This window comes from Crinia signifera, chromosome 7 (assembly GCF_055691185.1).
Source record: "Crinia signifera chromosome 7, ASM5569118v1, whole genome shotgun sequence".
NCBI classification, from domain to species: Eukaryota; Metazoa; Chordata; class Amphibia; order Anura; family Myobatrachidae; genus Crinia; species Crinia signifera.
The window spans coordinates 172,215,934-172,230,141 of record NC_139223.1 but is presented as its reverse complement, the minus strand read 5'-3'; the positions used below and the strand labels follow the sequence as shown (position 1 = coordinate 172,230,141).

At 52.9% G+C, this 14,208-nt stretch overlaps 1 protein-coding gene across 3 annotated transcripts in view; it reads left to right on the top strand.

Moving 5' to 3' along the window:
- C7H3orf70 (chromosome 7 C3orf70 homolog) overlaps window positions 1-14,208 on the top strand; it is a 90,130-nt gene that overhangs the window by 38,778 nt on the left and 37,144 nt on the right. The window contains exons 1-3 of one of the 3 annotated variants that reach the window (XM_083154381.1): window positions 1,019-1,355; window positions 1,970-2,005; window positions 8,571-8,827. In XM_083154381.1, the coding sequence (XP_083010507.1) occupies window positions 8,644-8,827 (184 nt within the window). In that variant the 5' untranslated portion in view covers window positions 1,019-1,355; window positions 1,970-2,005; window positions 8,571-8,643. Of the gene's footprint in view, window positions 1-1,018; window positions 1,356-1,969; window positions 2,006-8,570; window positions 8,828-14,208 lie in introns of those variants that run through there. The other 2 variants (XM_083154380.1, XM_083154382.1) reach the window with 2 other exon arrangements.

Below are 14,208 nucleotides of genomic sequence, written 5' to 3'. Positions count from 1 at the left end.
CTGGCTGTCAGTGTGAGCCCCCTGGCTGTCAGTATGAGTGTGAGCTCCCCTAGCTGTCAGTATGAGTGTGAGCCCCCCTGGCTGTCAGTGTGAGCCCCCCCCCCCCTGGCTGTCAGTATGAGTGTGAGCCCCCCTGGCTGTCAGTGTGAGTGTGAGCCCCCTGGCTGTCAGCGTGAGCCCCCCTGGCTGTCAGTGTGAGCGCCCCCCTGGCTGTCAGTATGAGTGTGAGCCCCCTGGCTGTCAGTGTGAGTGTGAGCCCCCCTGGCTGTCAGTATGAGTGTGAGCCCCCTGGCTGTCAGTGTGAGTGTGAGCCCCCCTGGCTGTCAGTGTGAGTGTAAGCCCCCCTGGCTGTCAGTATGAGTGTGAGCCCCCTGGCTGTCAGTGTGAGCCCCCCCCTGGCTGTCAGTATGAGTGTAAGCCCCCTGGCTGTCAGTGTGAGCCCCCCTGGCTGTCAGTGTGACTGTGACTGTGAGCCCCCCTGGCTGTCAGTGTGAGCCCCCCTGGCTGTCAGTGTGAGACCCCCTGGCTGTCAGTATGAGTGTGATCTCCCCTGGCTGTCAGTAAGTGTGAGACCCCCTGGCTGTCAGTATGAGTGTGAGCCCCCTGGCTGTCAGTCTGAGTGTGAGCCCCTCTGGCTGTCAGTATGAGTGTGAGCCCCCCTGGCTGTCAGTAAGTGTGAGCCCCCCTGGCTGTCAGTGTGAGCCCCCTGGCTGTCAGTATGAGTGTGAGCTCCCCTAGCTGTCAGTATGAGTGTGAGCTCCCCTGGCTGTCAGTATGAGCCTCCCTGGCTGGCAGTATGAGTGTGAGCTCCCCTGGCTGTCAGTATGAGTGTGAGCTCCCCTGGCTGTCAGTATGAGCCTCCCTGGCTGTCAGTATGAGCTCCCCTGGCTGTCAGTATGAGTGTGAGACCCCCTGGCTGTCAGTATGAGTGTGAGCCCCCCTGGCTGTCAGTATGAGCCTCCCTGGCTGTCAGTATGAGTGTGAGCCTCCCTGTCGGTGTCACTCCCCGGGCGGGCGCAGGCAGGGCAGCAGATGGGAGCAGTGGAGCATGCGCAGTGCCGCCTCCCCGCACACACAGCCGGGCACAGCAGCGGCAGCAGCAGACAGGAGCGGCCGGGACACATCGGGAGTGCTGCCCGGCTGTGAGCACCAGCATCCCCGGCACCGCCACTATGTATCTCCCGGAGCTCGGGGCGGGCAGCTGAGGAGATCCGGAGCGGAGAGCTCTGTGCCCGGCTGCCGCTGCTCCTGCTCCCGGGCTGTGAAGTTTATCGGACCCTGGGCACGGAGAGCCCCCGCCCGGGCATGGATCCCCTGCCACAGCCGGCGCCCCCACACCCGTCCGGGTAACATAGGTGGGTGGGCAGCTTGTGTAGTGTGTGTGTGTGTGTGTGTGTGTGTCTGTAGGTGCACATGTGTTTGTATTTGTATGAACTTCTGTATGTGTGTGTATGTATATGTATGTGTGTATGTATACATGTATGTATATATGTGTCTGTATATGTACATATGTGTTTGTGTATGTCTGCATGCATGTGTATTGTGTACATACAGTATGTGTCTATATGCAATGCATGTGTATATGTCTGTATTTGTGTTGTGTACATACAGTATGTGTCTATGTGCATGTGTATATGTCTATTCGTGTTGTGTACATACAGTATGTGTCTATATGCATGTTTATATGTCTATTTGTGTTGTGTACATACAGTATGTGTCTATATGCATGTGTATATGTCTATTTGTGTTGTGTACATACAGTATGTGTCTATATGCATGTGTATATGTCTATTTGTGTTGTGTACATACAGTATGTGTCTATATGCATGTGTATATGTCTATTTGTGTTGTGTACATACAGTATGTGTCTATGTGCATGTGTATATGTCTATTTGTGTTGTGTACATACAGTATGTGTCTATATGCATGTGTACATATGTGTGTATGTTTTTTTTTTTTTTTTCTTCAGTAAATCAGCGGTTCCCCACGTATCACCAGGTTGACAGTAAGTGGGGTCCTAATACTGCTTGGCATCTGTGCACAATGGTACAACGTGTGGCGTCCCAGCCTGCATTCCCTGCACTAGTGCCCCTTCCTGTGTCTACAGGGGATGGGAGTGCACAGGATATTACTGTGCAGCCAGCGGATATAATAGCATCACACCATCTGTAGTGTTATATATACAGTCACTGTATGGTGTGTGTGGGTTACACTCTGTAGTGTTATATTTACAGTCACTGTATGGTCTGTGCGTTACTGTACATCCTCTGTAGTGTTACATATACAGTCACTGTATGGTGTGTGCGTTACACCCTCTGTAGTGTTACATATACAGTCACTGTACGGTGTGTGCGTTACACCCTCTGTAGTGTTACATATACAGTCACTGTACGGTGTGTGCGTTACACCCTCTGTAGTGTTACATATACAGTCACTATACGGTGTGTGCGTTACACCCTCTGTAGTGTTACATATACAGTCACTGTACGGTGTGTGCGTTACACCCTCTGTAGTGTTACATATACAGTCACTGTACGGTGTGTGCGTTACACCCTCTGTAGTGTTACATATACAGTCACTGTACGGTGTGTGCGTTACACCCTCTGTAGTGTTACATATACAGTCACTCTACAGTGTGTGCGTTACACCCTCTGTAGTGTTACATATACAGTCACTGTACGTCTGTGCGTTACACCCTCTGTAGTGTTACATATGCAGTCACTGAATGGTCTGTGCGTTACACCCTCTATAGTGTTACATACAGTCACTGTACGGTCTGTGCATTACACCCTCTGTAGTGTTACATATACAGCCACTGTACGGTGTGTGCGTTACACCCTCTGTAGTGTTACATATACAGTCAATGTACGTCTGTGCGTTACACCCTCTATAGTGTTACATATGCAGTCACTGTACGGTGTGTGTGTTACGTCCTCTATAGTGTTACATATACAGTCACTGTACGTCTGTGCATTACACCCTCTGTAGTGTTACATATGCAGTCACTGTATGGTCTGTTCGTTACACCCTTTGTAGTGTTATATATATATATATATATATATATATATACAGTCACTGTACGGTCTGTGCGTTACACCCTCTGTAGTGTTATATATATATATATATATATATACAGTCATTGTACGGTCTGTGCATTACACCATCTGTAGTGTTTTTTTATATATATATATATATATATATATATATATATACACAGTCACTGTACGGTGTGTGTGTGTTACACCCTCTGTAGTGTTACATATACAGTCACTGTACGGTGTGCGCGTTACACCCTCTATAGTGTTACTTGCAGTGTACAGGGAAGTGGGTCTGGGAGAATTGTACAGTTACCAGTTACACTCAGACGTTGTGAGCATACACTTGTGATATACTTTCGCAGTGGGGACAGGGAACAGCATCTGAGTGTAACTGGTAACTGTTCAATTCTCCCAGACCCACTTCCCTGTACACTGCAAGTAACGCGCACACCGTACAGTGACTGTATATGTAACACTACAGAGGGTGTAACACACACACACCGTACAGTGACTATATATATATATATAACACTACAGATGGTGTAATGCACAGACCGTACAATGACTGTATATATATATAACACTACAGAGGGTGTAACACACAGACCACACAGTGACTGCATATGTAACACTACAGAGGGTGTAACGCACAGACCGTACAGTGTGTAGTGTATGTATACTGTATGTGTGGCTGCATTGTGTGATGTATTTGTACAGTCACACTTGGCAGTGGATTGTTTTTGCTGCCATAGGAATTAGAGGCTGCTTTATAACTGATGACATCTGTCTGTAATCTTGCATGCCCAGCTCCAGGAAGCTGGTACTGTGGCACACACACATTATGCCCTACATGTCCCTGGGACGGCTACAGAAAGATGGCGTCTGCTTGTTGCCTCTTTTCAGTAAGAGTTTGTGTAATTGCATAGGTGTGAGTGATGTGTGGGGAGGTGTAATGTGAGGGGGATTGGTGTATATCCTGACATGGCTGTGTGTCTGATGGAGGAAGGTGATTGTGGCTTTGGCTGTGAGGGAGATGATGGTTATTGTCTGTGCCTGAAATGAAGGAGAGTTGTGTGTTTTGTGTCTGATTGCTGGTTTGTCTGTACCTACTGTAAGGAGTAGTGGAGTGGAGGGGGATAAATTAATCTCTCCTCAGTACTTGGCTGAGGGAGTGTAGTGTGGGCTGCTTCTGTGCTGGGACTGATGCTGGTGACTGTGGGTTCTGTCTGTCCCTGTACTGTGCAATTTAACTTGATCTGTTTTGGTGTCTGTTTTCTGGAAGAGGAGCATGCGCTGTGCCTGCCTGGTGTGTGGCAGAGGACTGTGCGCTCTGCCTGCCTGGTGTGTGGCAGAGAACTGTGCGCTGTGCCTGCCTGGCGTGTGGCAGAGGACTGTGCACTGGACTGTGGCAGAGGACTGTGCGCTGTGCCTGCCTGGTGTGTGGCAGAGGACTGTGCGCTCTGCCTGCCTGGTGTGTGGCAGAGGACTGTGCACTGTCCCTGCCTGGCCTGTGGCAGAGGACTGTGCGCTGTCCCTGCCTGGCCTGTGGCAGAGGACTGTGCGCTGTCCCTGCCTGGCCTGTGGCAGAGGACTGTGAGCTGTGCCTGTCTGGCCTGTGGCAGAGAAGTGTCTGCTGTGCCTGTCTGGCCTGTGGCAGAGAAGTGTCTGCTGTGCCTGTCTGGCCTGTGACAGAGAAGTGTCCGCTGTGCCTGTCTGGCCTGTGGCAGAGGACTGTGCGCTGTCCTTGTCTGGCCTGTGGCAGAGGACTGTGAGCTGTGCCTGCCTGGCCTGTGGAAGAGAAGTGTCCGCTGTGCCTGCCTGGCCTGTGGTAGAGCACTGTGCGCTGTGTCTGTCTGACCTGTGGCAAAGAAGTGTCTGCTGTGCCTGTCTGGCCTGTGGCAGAGAAGAGTCCGCTGTGCCTGCCTGGTCTGTGGCAGAGGACTGTGTGTTGTCCCTGTCTGGCCTGTGGCAGAGAAGTGTCCGCTGTGGCAGAGAAGTGTCATCTATGCCTGCCTGGTCTGTGGCAGAGAAGTGTCCGCTGTGCTTGCCTGGTCTGTGGCAGAGGACTGTGCCTGTCTGGCCTGTGGCAGAGAAGTGTCCGCTGTGGCAGAGAAGTGTCATCTATGCCTGCCTGGTCTGTGGCAGAGAAGTGTCCGCTGTGCTTGCCTGGTCTGTGGCAGAGAAGTGTCCGCTGTGTCTGCCTGGTCTGTGGCAGAGGACTGAGTGCTGTGCCTGTCTGGCCTGTGACAGAGAAGTGTCTGCTGTGCCTGTCTGGCCTGTGACAGAGAAGTGTCCGCTGTGCCTGCCTGGTCTGTGGCAGAGGACTGTGCGCTCTGCCTGCCTGGCCTGTGGCAGAAAACTGTGCGCTCTGCCTGCCTGGCCTGTGGCAGAGAAGTGTCCGCTGTGCCTGCCTGGTCTGTGGCAGAGGACTGTGCGCTGTCCCTGTCTGACATGTAGCAGAGGACTGTGTGCTGTGCCTGTCTGGTCTGTGGTAGAAGAGCGTGCGCTGTGCCTGCCTGGTCTGCTGCAGAGGAGGGTGCGCTGTGCCTGGTCTGCTGCACAGGAGGGTGTGCTGTGCCTGGTCTGCTGCATGGAAGGGTACAATGTGCCTGGTCCGCTGCAGAGGAGGGTGCACTGTGCATGGTCTGCTGTAGAGGAGCGTGCATTGTGCCTGCCTGGTGTGTGGCAGAGGACTGTGTGCTGTGCCTGCCTGGTCAATGGCTGTGCTCTGCCTGGTCTGCTGCATGGAAGGGTGCGCTGTGCCTGGTCTGCTGCATGGAAGGGTGCACTGTGCCTGGTCTGCTGCATGGAAGGGTGCACTGTGCCTGGTCTGCTGCATGGAAGGGTGCACTGTGCCTGGTCTGCTGCATGGAAGGGTGCACTGTGCCTGGTCTGCTGCATGGAAGGGTGCACTTTGCCTGGTCTGCTGCAGAGGAGGGTGCACTGTGCCTGGTCTGCTCAGAGAAGGGTGCACTGTGCCTGGTCTGCTGCAGAGGAGGGTTCGCTGTGCCTGGTCTGCTGCAGAGAAGGGTGCGCTGTGCCTGGTCTGCTACCGAGGAGGGTGCGCTGTGCCTGGTCTGCTGCAGAGAAGGGTGAGCTGTGCCTGGTCTGCTGCACGGAAGGGTGCGCTGTGCCTGGTCTGCTGCACGGAAGGGTGCACTGTGCCTGGTCTGCTGCACGGAAGGGTGCACTGTGCTGGGTCTGCTGCAGAGGAGGGTGCACTGTGCCTGGTCTGCTGCAGAGAAGGGTGCGCTGTGCCTGGTCTGCTGCAGAGAAGGGTGCACTGTGCCTGGTCTGTTGCAGAGAAGGGTGCGCTGTGCCTGGTCTGCTGCAGAGAAGGGTGCGCTGTGCCTGGTCTGTTGCAGAGGAGGGTGCGCTGTGCCTGGTCTGCTGCAGAGGAAGGTGCGCTGTGCCTGGTCTGCTGCACGGAAGGGTGCGCTGTGCCTGGTCTGCTGCACGGAAGGGTGCGCTGTGCCTGGTCTGCTGCAGAGAAGGGTGCGCTGTGCCTGGTCTGCTGCACGGAAGGGTGCACTGTGCCTGGTCTGCTGCACGGAAGGGTGTGCTGTGCCTGGGCTGCTGCAGGGAAGGGTGCACTGTGCCTGGTCTGCTGCAGAGGAAGGTGCGCTGTGCCTGGTCTGCTGCACGAAAGGGTGTGCTCAGTGCCAGATTAAGCCTTCGGGGCCCGGGCCACTTTAAACAGGGGGGCACACTTGCACTTGTCATTACTGGCCGCAAACTGCATGGGGGAATATTACAATGTCAAAACACAGAGTAAAGGCAGTATAAACTTGGTCAATGGGTAACTGCAGTGGATAGATATATACACACACACACACACACACACATACCACATGAAAAGCCTGTGTTTGTCCCTATGCACCTTACTCTGTAGGAGACCTCACAGTCCCAGTGATGCCTCAGATTAAAAACCCTCCCATGACTAGGCTGCTGCTGCTGTCCTCCATGGGCCTGAGAAGCATGTAATGAGCTCCACCAATCAGAGCTCAGCACAAACCTCTTGGCCTCTGCCCTCTTGTGCAAAGTGTCATGGGACTTAGTCAACTCCCAGTAATGCACTGCACTCTTGGCTCCCGATGCTCAGCACCATTAATCAGTGGCAGATAGGTGAAGCTGCAGCACTACCTTACTCTAATGCACAAAACCTTTAGCTAAAAAAAATATGTGCCCCCCATTATAATCCGGCTCAGGGTGTGCTGTGCCTGGTCTGCTGCATGGAAGGGTGCGCGGTGGCAGACTGCGAAGGGCATCTGTTGTTAAATTTTGCCATATATTTAACACTAAGGGGCCCATTTATTATAGGAACCCATATACAATGCGATCTGGGCAGGGGATCTACCGCAATCCTTTCGGCATGATTTACCGAAACAGGGGCTCCGAAACGAGCCTGTCCATGCAATTCAGTTGGTGGGGGGACATGCCTTCGGCTGGGCATGGCGTTAGGCAGCAAATATATGCAAACAGGTCTGAATCAGGCCCTTGGTCCTGGTTCCAGATGATCTAGCTGGAGTACATGTGTGTTAATTGACTATCACAATAGATCTCCAGGTGGTACTAATTATCCCCGAGGATACCATGAAAACACGCATTGTCAGGATTTCATGAGGACAGAGAGAGAGATCCTGGTTTTGGTGGACTTGAGCTCTTGCACTATTTGCACTGGTGTTACCCTTGTATACCACGTGGGTTGTTTATGGAACATAGGTACCACCTCGCTGTAGTGCCCACCCCTAGCGTGTTACGCATGTGGGTAACCCTGCTCTCCTTTACCCCTTGAAGATGAGCGTGTTTGGGCAAACACATCCATGCAATGTCACATAAACTTTACTTCTACATAATCTCTCCTACGTTGTGCACTAGCCCATAGTTTACAGTAAGTGTCCCCTGTTCAGAAAGTCTAAGTGGGGCTTTGACAACAGTGACCTCAAATAGTGTGGTGTGGTTCTGTAGCAGGGGACGGGCAGCAGTGCCAGGGTTCAGCCACAGAAACAACCCCCCCCCCCTTCCTCCCATCTTCCCCTCTTCATCACAGATCCTGTTTTTGTTCATACATTGGGTTTCTGTAGCTTGTGCCGCGATGATGAAGCGAATGTGGCCATGTATAATTTACCAATAAATGTAAGCCATTATTCTGCTCATAGATACTGCAGTGGAATCATTTAGTTTCTTGTCGTTTTCCATCCTGCCAAGAAATTGTCACTGTGAGAGTGTCAGAAAACGGAGAGATAAAAGAGGCTCATTCGGCGTTACGTGCTGGTTTCACCTCCATTCCCAGTAATAAGGCTCTAGAGCCGGCAAGTGCCTTCAAAAGATATTCAATGAGTGTCTTATCGTGTAGGAGAGGGGGGGGGGGGGTCATTTGCCTTCACTTTGAGGTTTGGGATAAAGGAAGGTCTGCGACTATTATGTGCCGGGTGTGTGTTTCTCATGTATTGTCAGTACGCCTGTACGTGTTAATCTGTAAATCGGTAACGGCATTGTGTGAGCTCGCACTAAAACAGCTTTTTCCTTCAGTTCCAGGCATCCAGTGTTCACCCGGCCACCGGCACGTCTCTCCCCTGCCTGCTGATCAGGCTTCCAGGCAGAGATGACGGCCACAGCTGCCCCAAAGTGCCTGAAGAACGATAAGGTGGATGAAGCGCAAGCATTGGCAAGGAGCTGTGCCGGAAGACCCGATTTCAAGCCCTGCGACGGTCTCTCCATCTGTGCCACCCACAGCCATGGCAAGTGCTTCAGGCTCCACTGGTGCTGTCACTTGGGCTGGTGCCACTGTAAGTCTGCGATTTCCATGTGCCTTTGTTACATGTGACTCTGCAGGGGGGGGGGGGTGTGAGCGTCTGCAAAAGGGAGAAGGGGAGCAGGATTTGGGTGTCCAGATATATATGGGAAGCCTAGGCAAGACTGGCGTCTACCAGGATGTATCCGCAAAAGTAATGTTACACAATATACAGGGGCCACCACCGCTTATTGGCGAACAAATCTCCATTTATTTATTTACTGATCTCACAGAACCACCTTTCACTCCTCATGCGGGCCGCGCAGTGCCACTTCTCCTGCCGACCGCGCAGTGCCACTTCTCCCGCGGGCCCCGCAGTGCCACTTCTCCCACAGGCCGCGCAGTGCCACTTCTCCCACGGACCGCGCAATGCCACTTCTCCCACGGACCGCGCAGTGCCACTTCTCCCACGGACCGCGCAGTGCCACTTCTCCCGCCGACCGCGCAGTGCCACTTCTCCCGCCGACCGCGCAGTGCCACTTCTCCCGCGGGCCCCGCAGTGCCACTTCTCCCACAGGCCGCGCAGTGCCACTTCTCCCACGGACCGCGCAATGCCACTTCTCCCACGGACCGCGCAGTGCCACTTCTCCCACAGGCCGCGCAGTGCCACTTCTCCCACGGACCGCGCAATGCCACTTCTCCCACGGACCGCGCAGTGCCACTTCTCCCACGGACCGCGCAGTGCCACTTCTCCCGCCGACCGCGCAGTGCCACTTCTCCCGCCGACCGCGCAGTGCCACTTCTCCCGCCGACCGCGCAGTGCCACTTCTCCCGCCGACCGCGCAGTGCCACTTCTCCCGCGGGCCCCGCAGTGCCACTTCTCCCACAGGCCGCGCAGTGCCACTTCTCCCACGGACCGCGCAATGCCACTTCTCCCACAGGCCGCGCAGTGCCACTTCTCCCACAGGCCGCGCAGTGCCACTTCTCCCACGGACCGCGCAGTGCCACTTCTCCCACGGACCGCGCAGTGCCACTTCTCCCGCCGACCGCGCAGTGCCACTTCTCCCGCCGACCGCGCAGTGCCACTTCTCCCGCCGACCGCGCAGTGCCACTTCTCCCGCCGACCGCGCAGTGCCACTTCTCCCGCGGGCCCCGCAGTGCCACTTCTCCCACAGGCCGCGCAGTGCCACTTCTCCCACGGACCGCGCAATGCCACTTCTCCCACAGGCCGCGCAGTGCCACTTCTCCCACAGGCCGCGCAGTGCCACTTCTCCCACGGACCGCGCAGTGCCACTTCTCCCACGGACCGCGCAGTGCCACTTCTCCCGCCGACCGCGCAGTGCCACTTCTCCCGCCGACCGCGCAGTACCAGCCTTATTTAGATCTAGTGTATTTCCGATCACAACTGCTAGTCACTACGCACCTTTACGCAGGTTATGGTATAAAGGGTTGACATAAACAAATAGGCGACACATGAAAAGGTTTGACATGAGTTTTTCATTGGGTGTTTTTTTATGTCAAATTGTAAATTTCTCAACCTTGGTCATCAAGTACTCCCAACAGTCAGTTCATGTTTTCTAGGTCACCCAGAAGGTGCACAGGTGCACTCATTACTCACTGACACATTTCAAAAGATCCAAAGGTGGAGCTAATTGCTTTGCTTGCGATTCTGTGAGGAGACCTGTAAACTGTTGGGGGGCCCTAAGGACTGAGGTTGAGAACCACTGACTTAGTGTACCCTGTCCCCTCGCACGACTTGTTTCACTCACCATGCTTCGGGCCAGGTGACTTTACCATTTCAAATCAGAGTGGACGTTAATGGTAAAGAGTGGGTATGGGATCACAGACGTTTGAAGCTACCAGCCCCTAAAACGGGCGAACCATTCCTGTGTTTTGATGACCACTCCCCCATCCCCCCACCCCTAATGCTGGCTTCTTGTCAATCACTGTGCCATCCCAGGAGGGCACCTCCCCCTAATGCTGGCTTCCTGTCAGTAACTGTGCCATCCCAGGAGGACACCTCCACCTATTGCTGGCTTCCTGTCAATCACTGAGCCATCCCAGAAGAGCACCTCCCCTAATGGGTACTTGTGTAATATCTGGGCGCCCGATATATCGCATCGCATTCCACTAATTAAGGCATGCAATGCGATACGATTGGACCCGATTTTGAGCCTTTCCCGGGCAGAGTGTACAATTTTAACATTGCGGCGCATCGCATGCCATTATTATGGCATGCGATGCGACACGATTATACCCGATATTACATTGTACAGGCACCCTGATGCCTGATTACAATGTTAAATGCATCCCCATACCCGATTTTTAATTGTACTGCCCCCCCCCCCCCCTTCATTGTTAATGCCACCCCAGTATCAACGCCAACCCGAAGCGTGGCGAGCGGCGGCGGTACGCATCCTCCGACCTTTTCATACCCCCACTATCCACGTCGGCGTGGAGTTGATTTTATATAGTGTGACAAGCGCAGCGAGCCACCGAGCCCGAAGCGTGGCGAGCGGACGCGGAATATATGTGAAGTAATCCGCATCCCCTCGCGGGGCGCACTGCGGCGGCCACGCTTTGGGCTCGGAGGACACGTACCGCCGCCCCTCGCCGCGCTTCGGGTTGGCATTGATAGTGGGGTGGCGTTAACAATGGGGGGGGGGGGGGCATTTAACATAGTAATTACCTATCAGGGTGAGTCTACAATCAAAAATTTTACATTTAACATAGGAATCAGGCATCTGGGTGCCTGTACAATAAAAAATGGGGTCCAATCGCGTCGCATCGCATCGCATGCGATATGATTGTATGCGATGCAACGCGATTTTTTTACCCTGCAATGAATAAATCGGGCACCCAGATATTACACAAGTACCCCCTAATCCTGGATTCCTGTCAGTCACTGTGCCATCCCAGGAGGGCACCTCACCCTAATACTGGCTTTCTGCCAATCACTTTGCCATTTTAGGATGGCTCTGTGCGAGTTTGGAGAGTGAACGTCAAGCCCACGTATTGCGATTTGTGCACAGCCCAACAGCGTGAATATCGGAACTACGGCCAAATCTACATCGGACGCTGTGTGTCCGGCGTCTGAATACATTTTCTGGCTAGTCTCTAGGCTATTTACTTAAAGGTCCATTAATGGTACCTAGCTTTTCCTTGTATTGATGCAAGACGAAACGTGTAATGTTCTTCAGGGGTTCTGATATATAGTCGTTGGTCTAGTAAGTATGACGTCTTATTAAAATTTTGTGGAAGTGACCTAGGTCACACGTGACACAGAATTAGCCGTCGGTATAATGGCGACTACAGAATGTGCTTGTAATGAGTCAGAAAACCCAGCAGGACATAAAGGCGTAATTACATCCGATATACAGTAGTGCTGCCAGGCCCAGCCTTGTGCTGTACAGGACATCCTGTAGAATGTAAGCTCTTGTGAACAGGGACCTGTTGTCTTCTCAGCATAGTTCTGTAACTTGATGTAATCCTGTATACGTGTACATTTCTAACCTTGTCAGTTTTGTTCTATGTTCTGTCCCATGCATACCACATTACAGAACCCTTGTGGCACCGAATAAAGAATATAAAGTTCCGTACGCATGGAGCGATTGGTCGCTGAACGATATATATCGCTTCTGCCGGAGGAAGCTGCTGGTTGGAGGAGACTGCGCCTGAGACCAGTGACCATTGCAGGACTGGTCTCCCGCCATCAGTCGCCCCGTATGCATGGGGATATTGTCGCTCACTGACCATATCCCCTGCGATTCTGGCTAGAGTCGCCCCATGTGTACGGGTGTAAACAGTCATCTTTCTAGGCAGTAAAACAACAAAAAACAAATCACACTTAAAATCACAGCAACTTATTTCACTGTGATCTAAAATAGTGACAGAGCTGATAATTGGAACGTTTTGAATAAACCTACCGCTGTTTAGAAGGTATCATTAATACCCCTTTTCTACCCAGGTTCAGGTTTGTTGGGAAAGGGTCTGACCCTGGAAACACCATGTTTGCACCCACCACTGACCGGTCGGTGTATTGGTGTGGTGTAAACTGTGTGACCTGACACATTCCCTTTGCATGTTACCGCGGAGATGCGTGCGTTCGTCAGGGCGGCAGGAAAAGAAGTAAGAGTGCAGTATGTCTTTTATTCTGAAGTGCTGTCGTTATTACCTGCACTGCTGTACTGTAGGCCACCAGCCAGGTACAAGGATTGCATGGGTCCTATTCAGTACAGTTATAAAGGTTTCCTTGGCTGCCGATGGCTCACAGCATCACAAATGCCAAGAACAGAAAGAATAAACTCACTACTAGATTCTAATCAATGATTTTTGTTACAACTACTATTGTTTGCTTTATAGCAGGAAAGTGGTCTCCCTTGAGGTTCAATAAAAAAAAAATCCCCTTCATTTGCTTTAGTCAAAGTCAACATCTTTCTAAAGGATAACATGTAATTGCCGCTGTGGTGGTCGATTGTGGCGCGCTGGGCAAGATAACACGTCAGTAAAAGGGAAATCCTAGAACATCCGCGCACGTTCCGGAGCTGGAAGGAGACAGAACTATATATAGAGTGGAATTATGGGGGGGATTTATCAAAGATTAGAGAGAGAGAGATAAACTACCAACCAATCAGCTCCTAAATGTCACCCGGCCTGTAACATGTTAGGGATGGCCATCCTGTATCTGTAAAGCTTATGGAATAATACACTTTACTTGTTAACTTTTTTTTTGTTTGGTAACATTTAATGGTTTCCCCAATAATGACTACTGGTAGCCCTCTAGCTGCTGTGGCACTACACGTCCCAGGAGGCTGGCAGGGCACCTCACATTCAGGGGTGTTCAAATGCATAACCAGACAGATAAACACGAAGAAGGGGGGGGGGGGGCTCAGGTTGCAGAGAGGGAAAGTCAGGGTTACGCTGTGGGTAGAGGGGGAGTTCGGGTTAGGCTGCAGAGTGGGGGAGTAAGGGTTGGCTGTGGGAGGAGGGGGAGTTCGGGTTAGGCTGCAGAATGGGGGAGTTAGGGTTGGCTGTGGGAGGAGGGGGAGTTAGGGTTAGGCTGTGGGGGGGTTAGGGTTCGGCTGTGGGGAGTGGTGGAGTTAGGGTTAGGCTGCAGAGGGGAAGTTAGGGTGAGGCTGTGGGGGGGTTAGGGTTAGGCTGTGGGGAGAGGGGAAGTTAGGGTTAGACTACAGAGAGAGTTAGGGTTAGGATGTGGGGGGGTTAGGGTTAGGCTGTGGGAGGAGGGGGCGTTAGGGTTGGCTGTGGGAGGAGGGGGAGTTCGGGTTAGGCTGCAGAGAGGGGGAGTTAGGGTTAGGCTGTGGGGGGGGGTTAGGGTTAGGCTGTGGGGAGTGGGGGAGTTAGGGTTGGCTGTGGGAGGAGGGGGAGTTAGGGTTAGGCTGCAGAGAGGGGGAGTTAGGGTTAGGCTGTGGGGGGGTT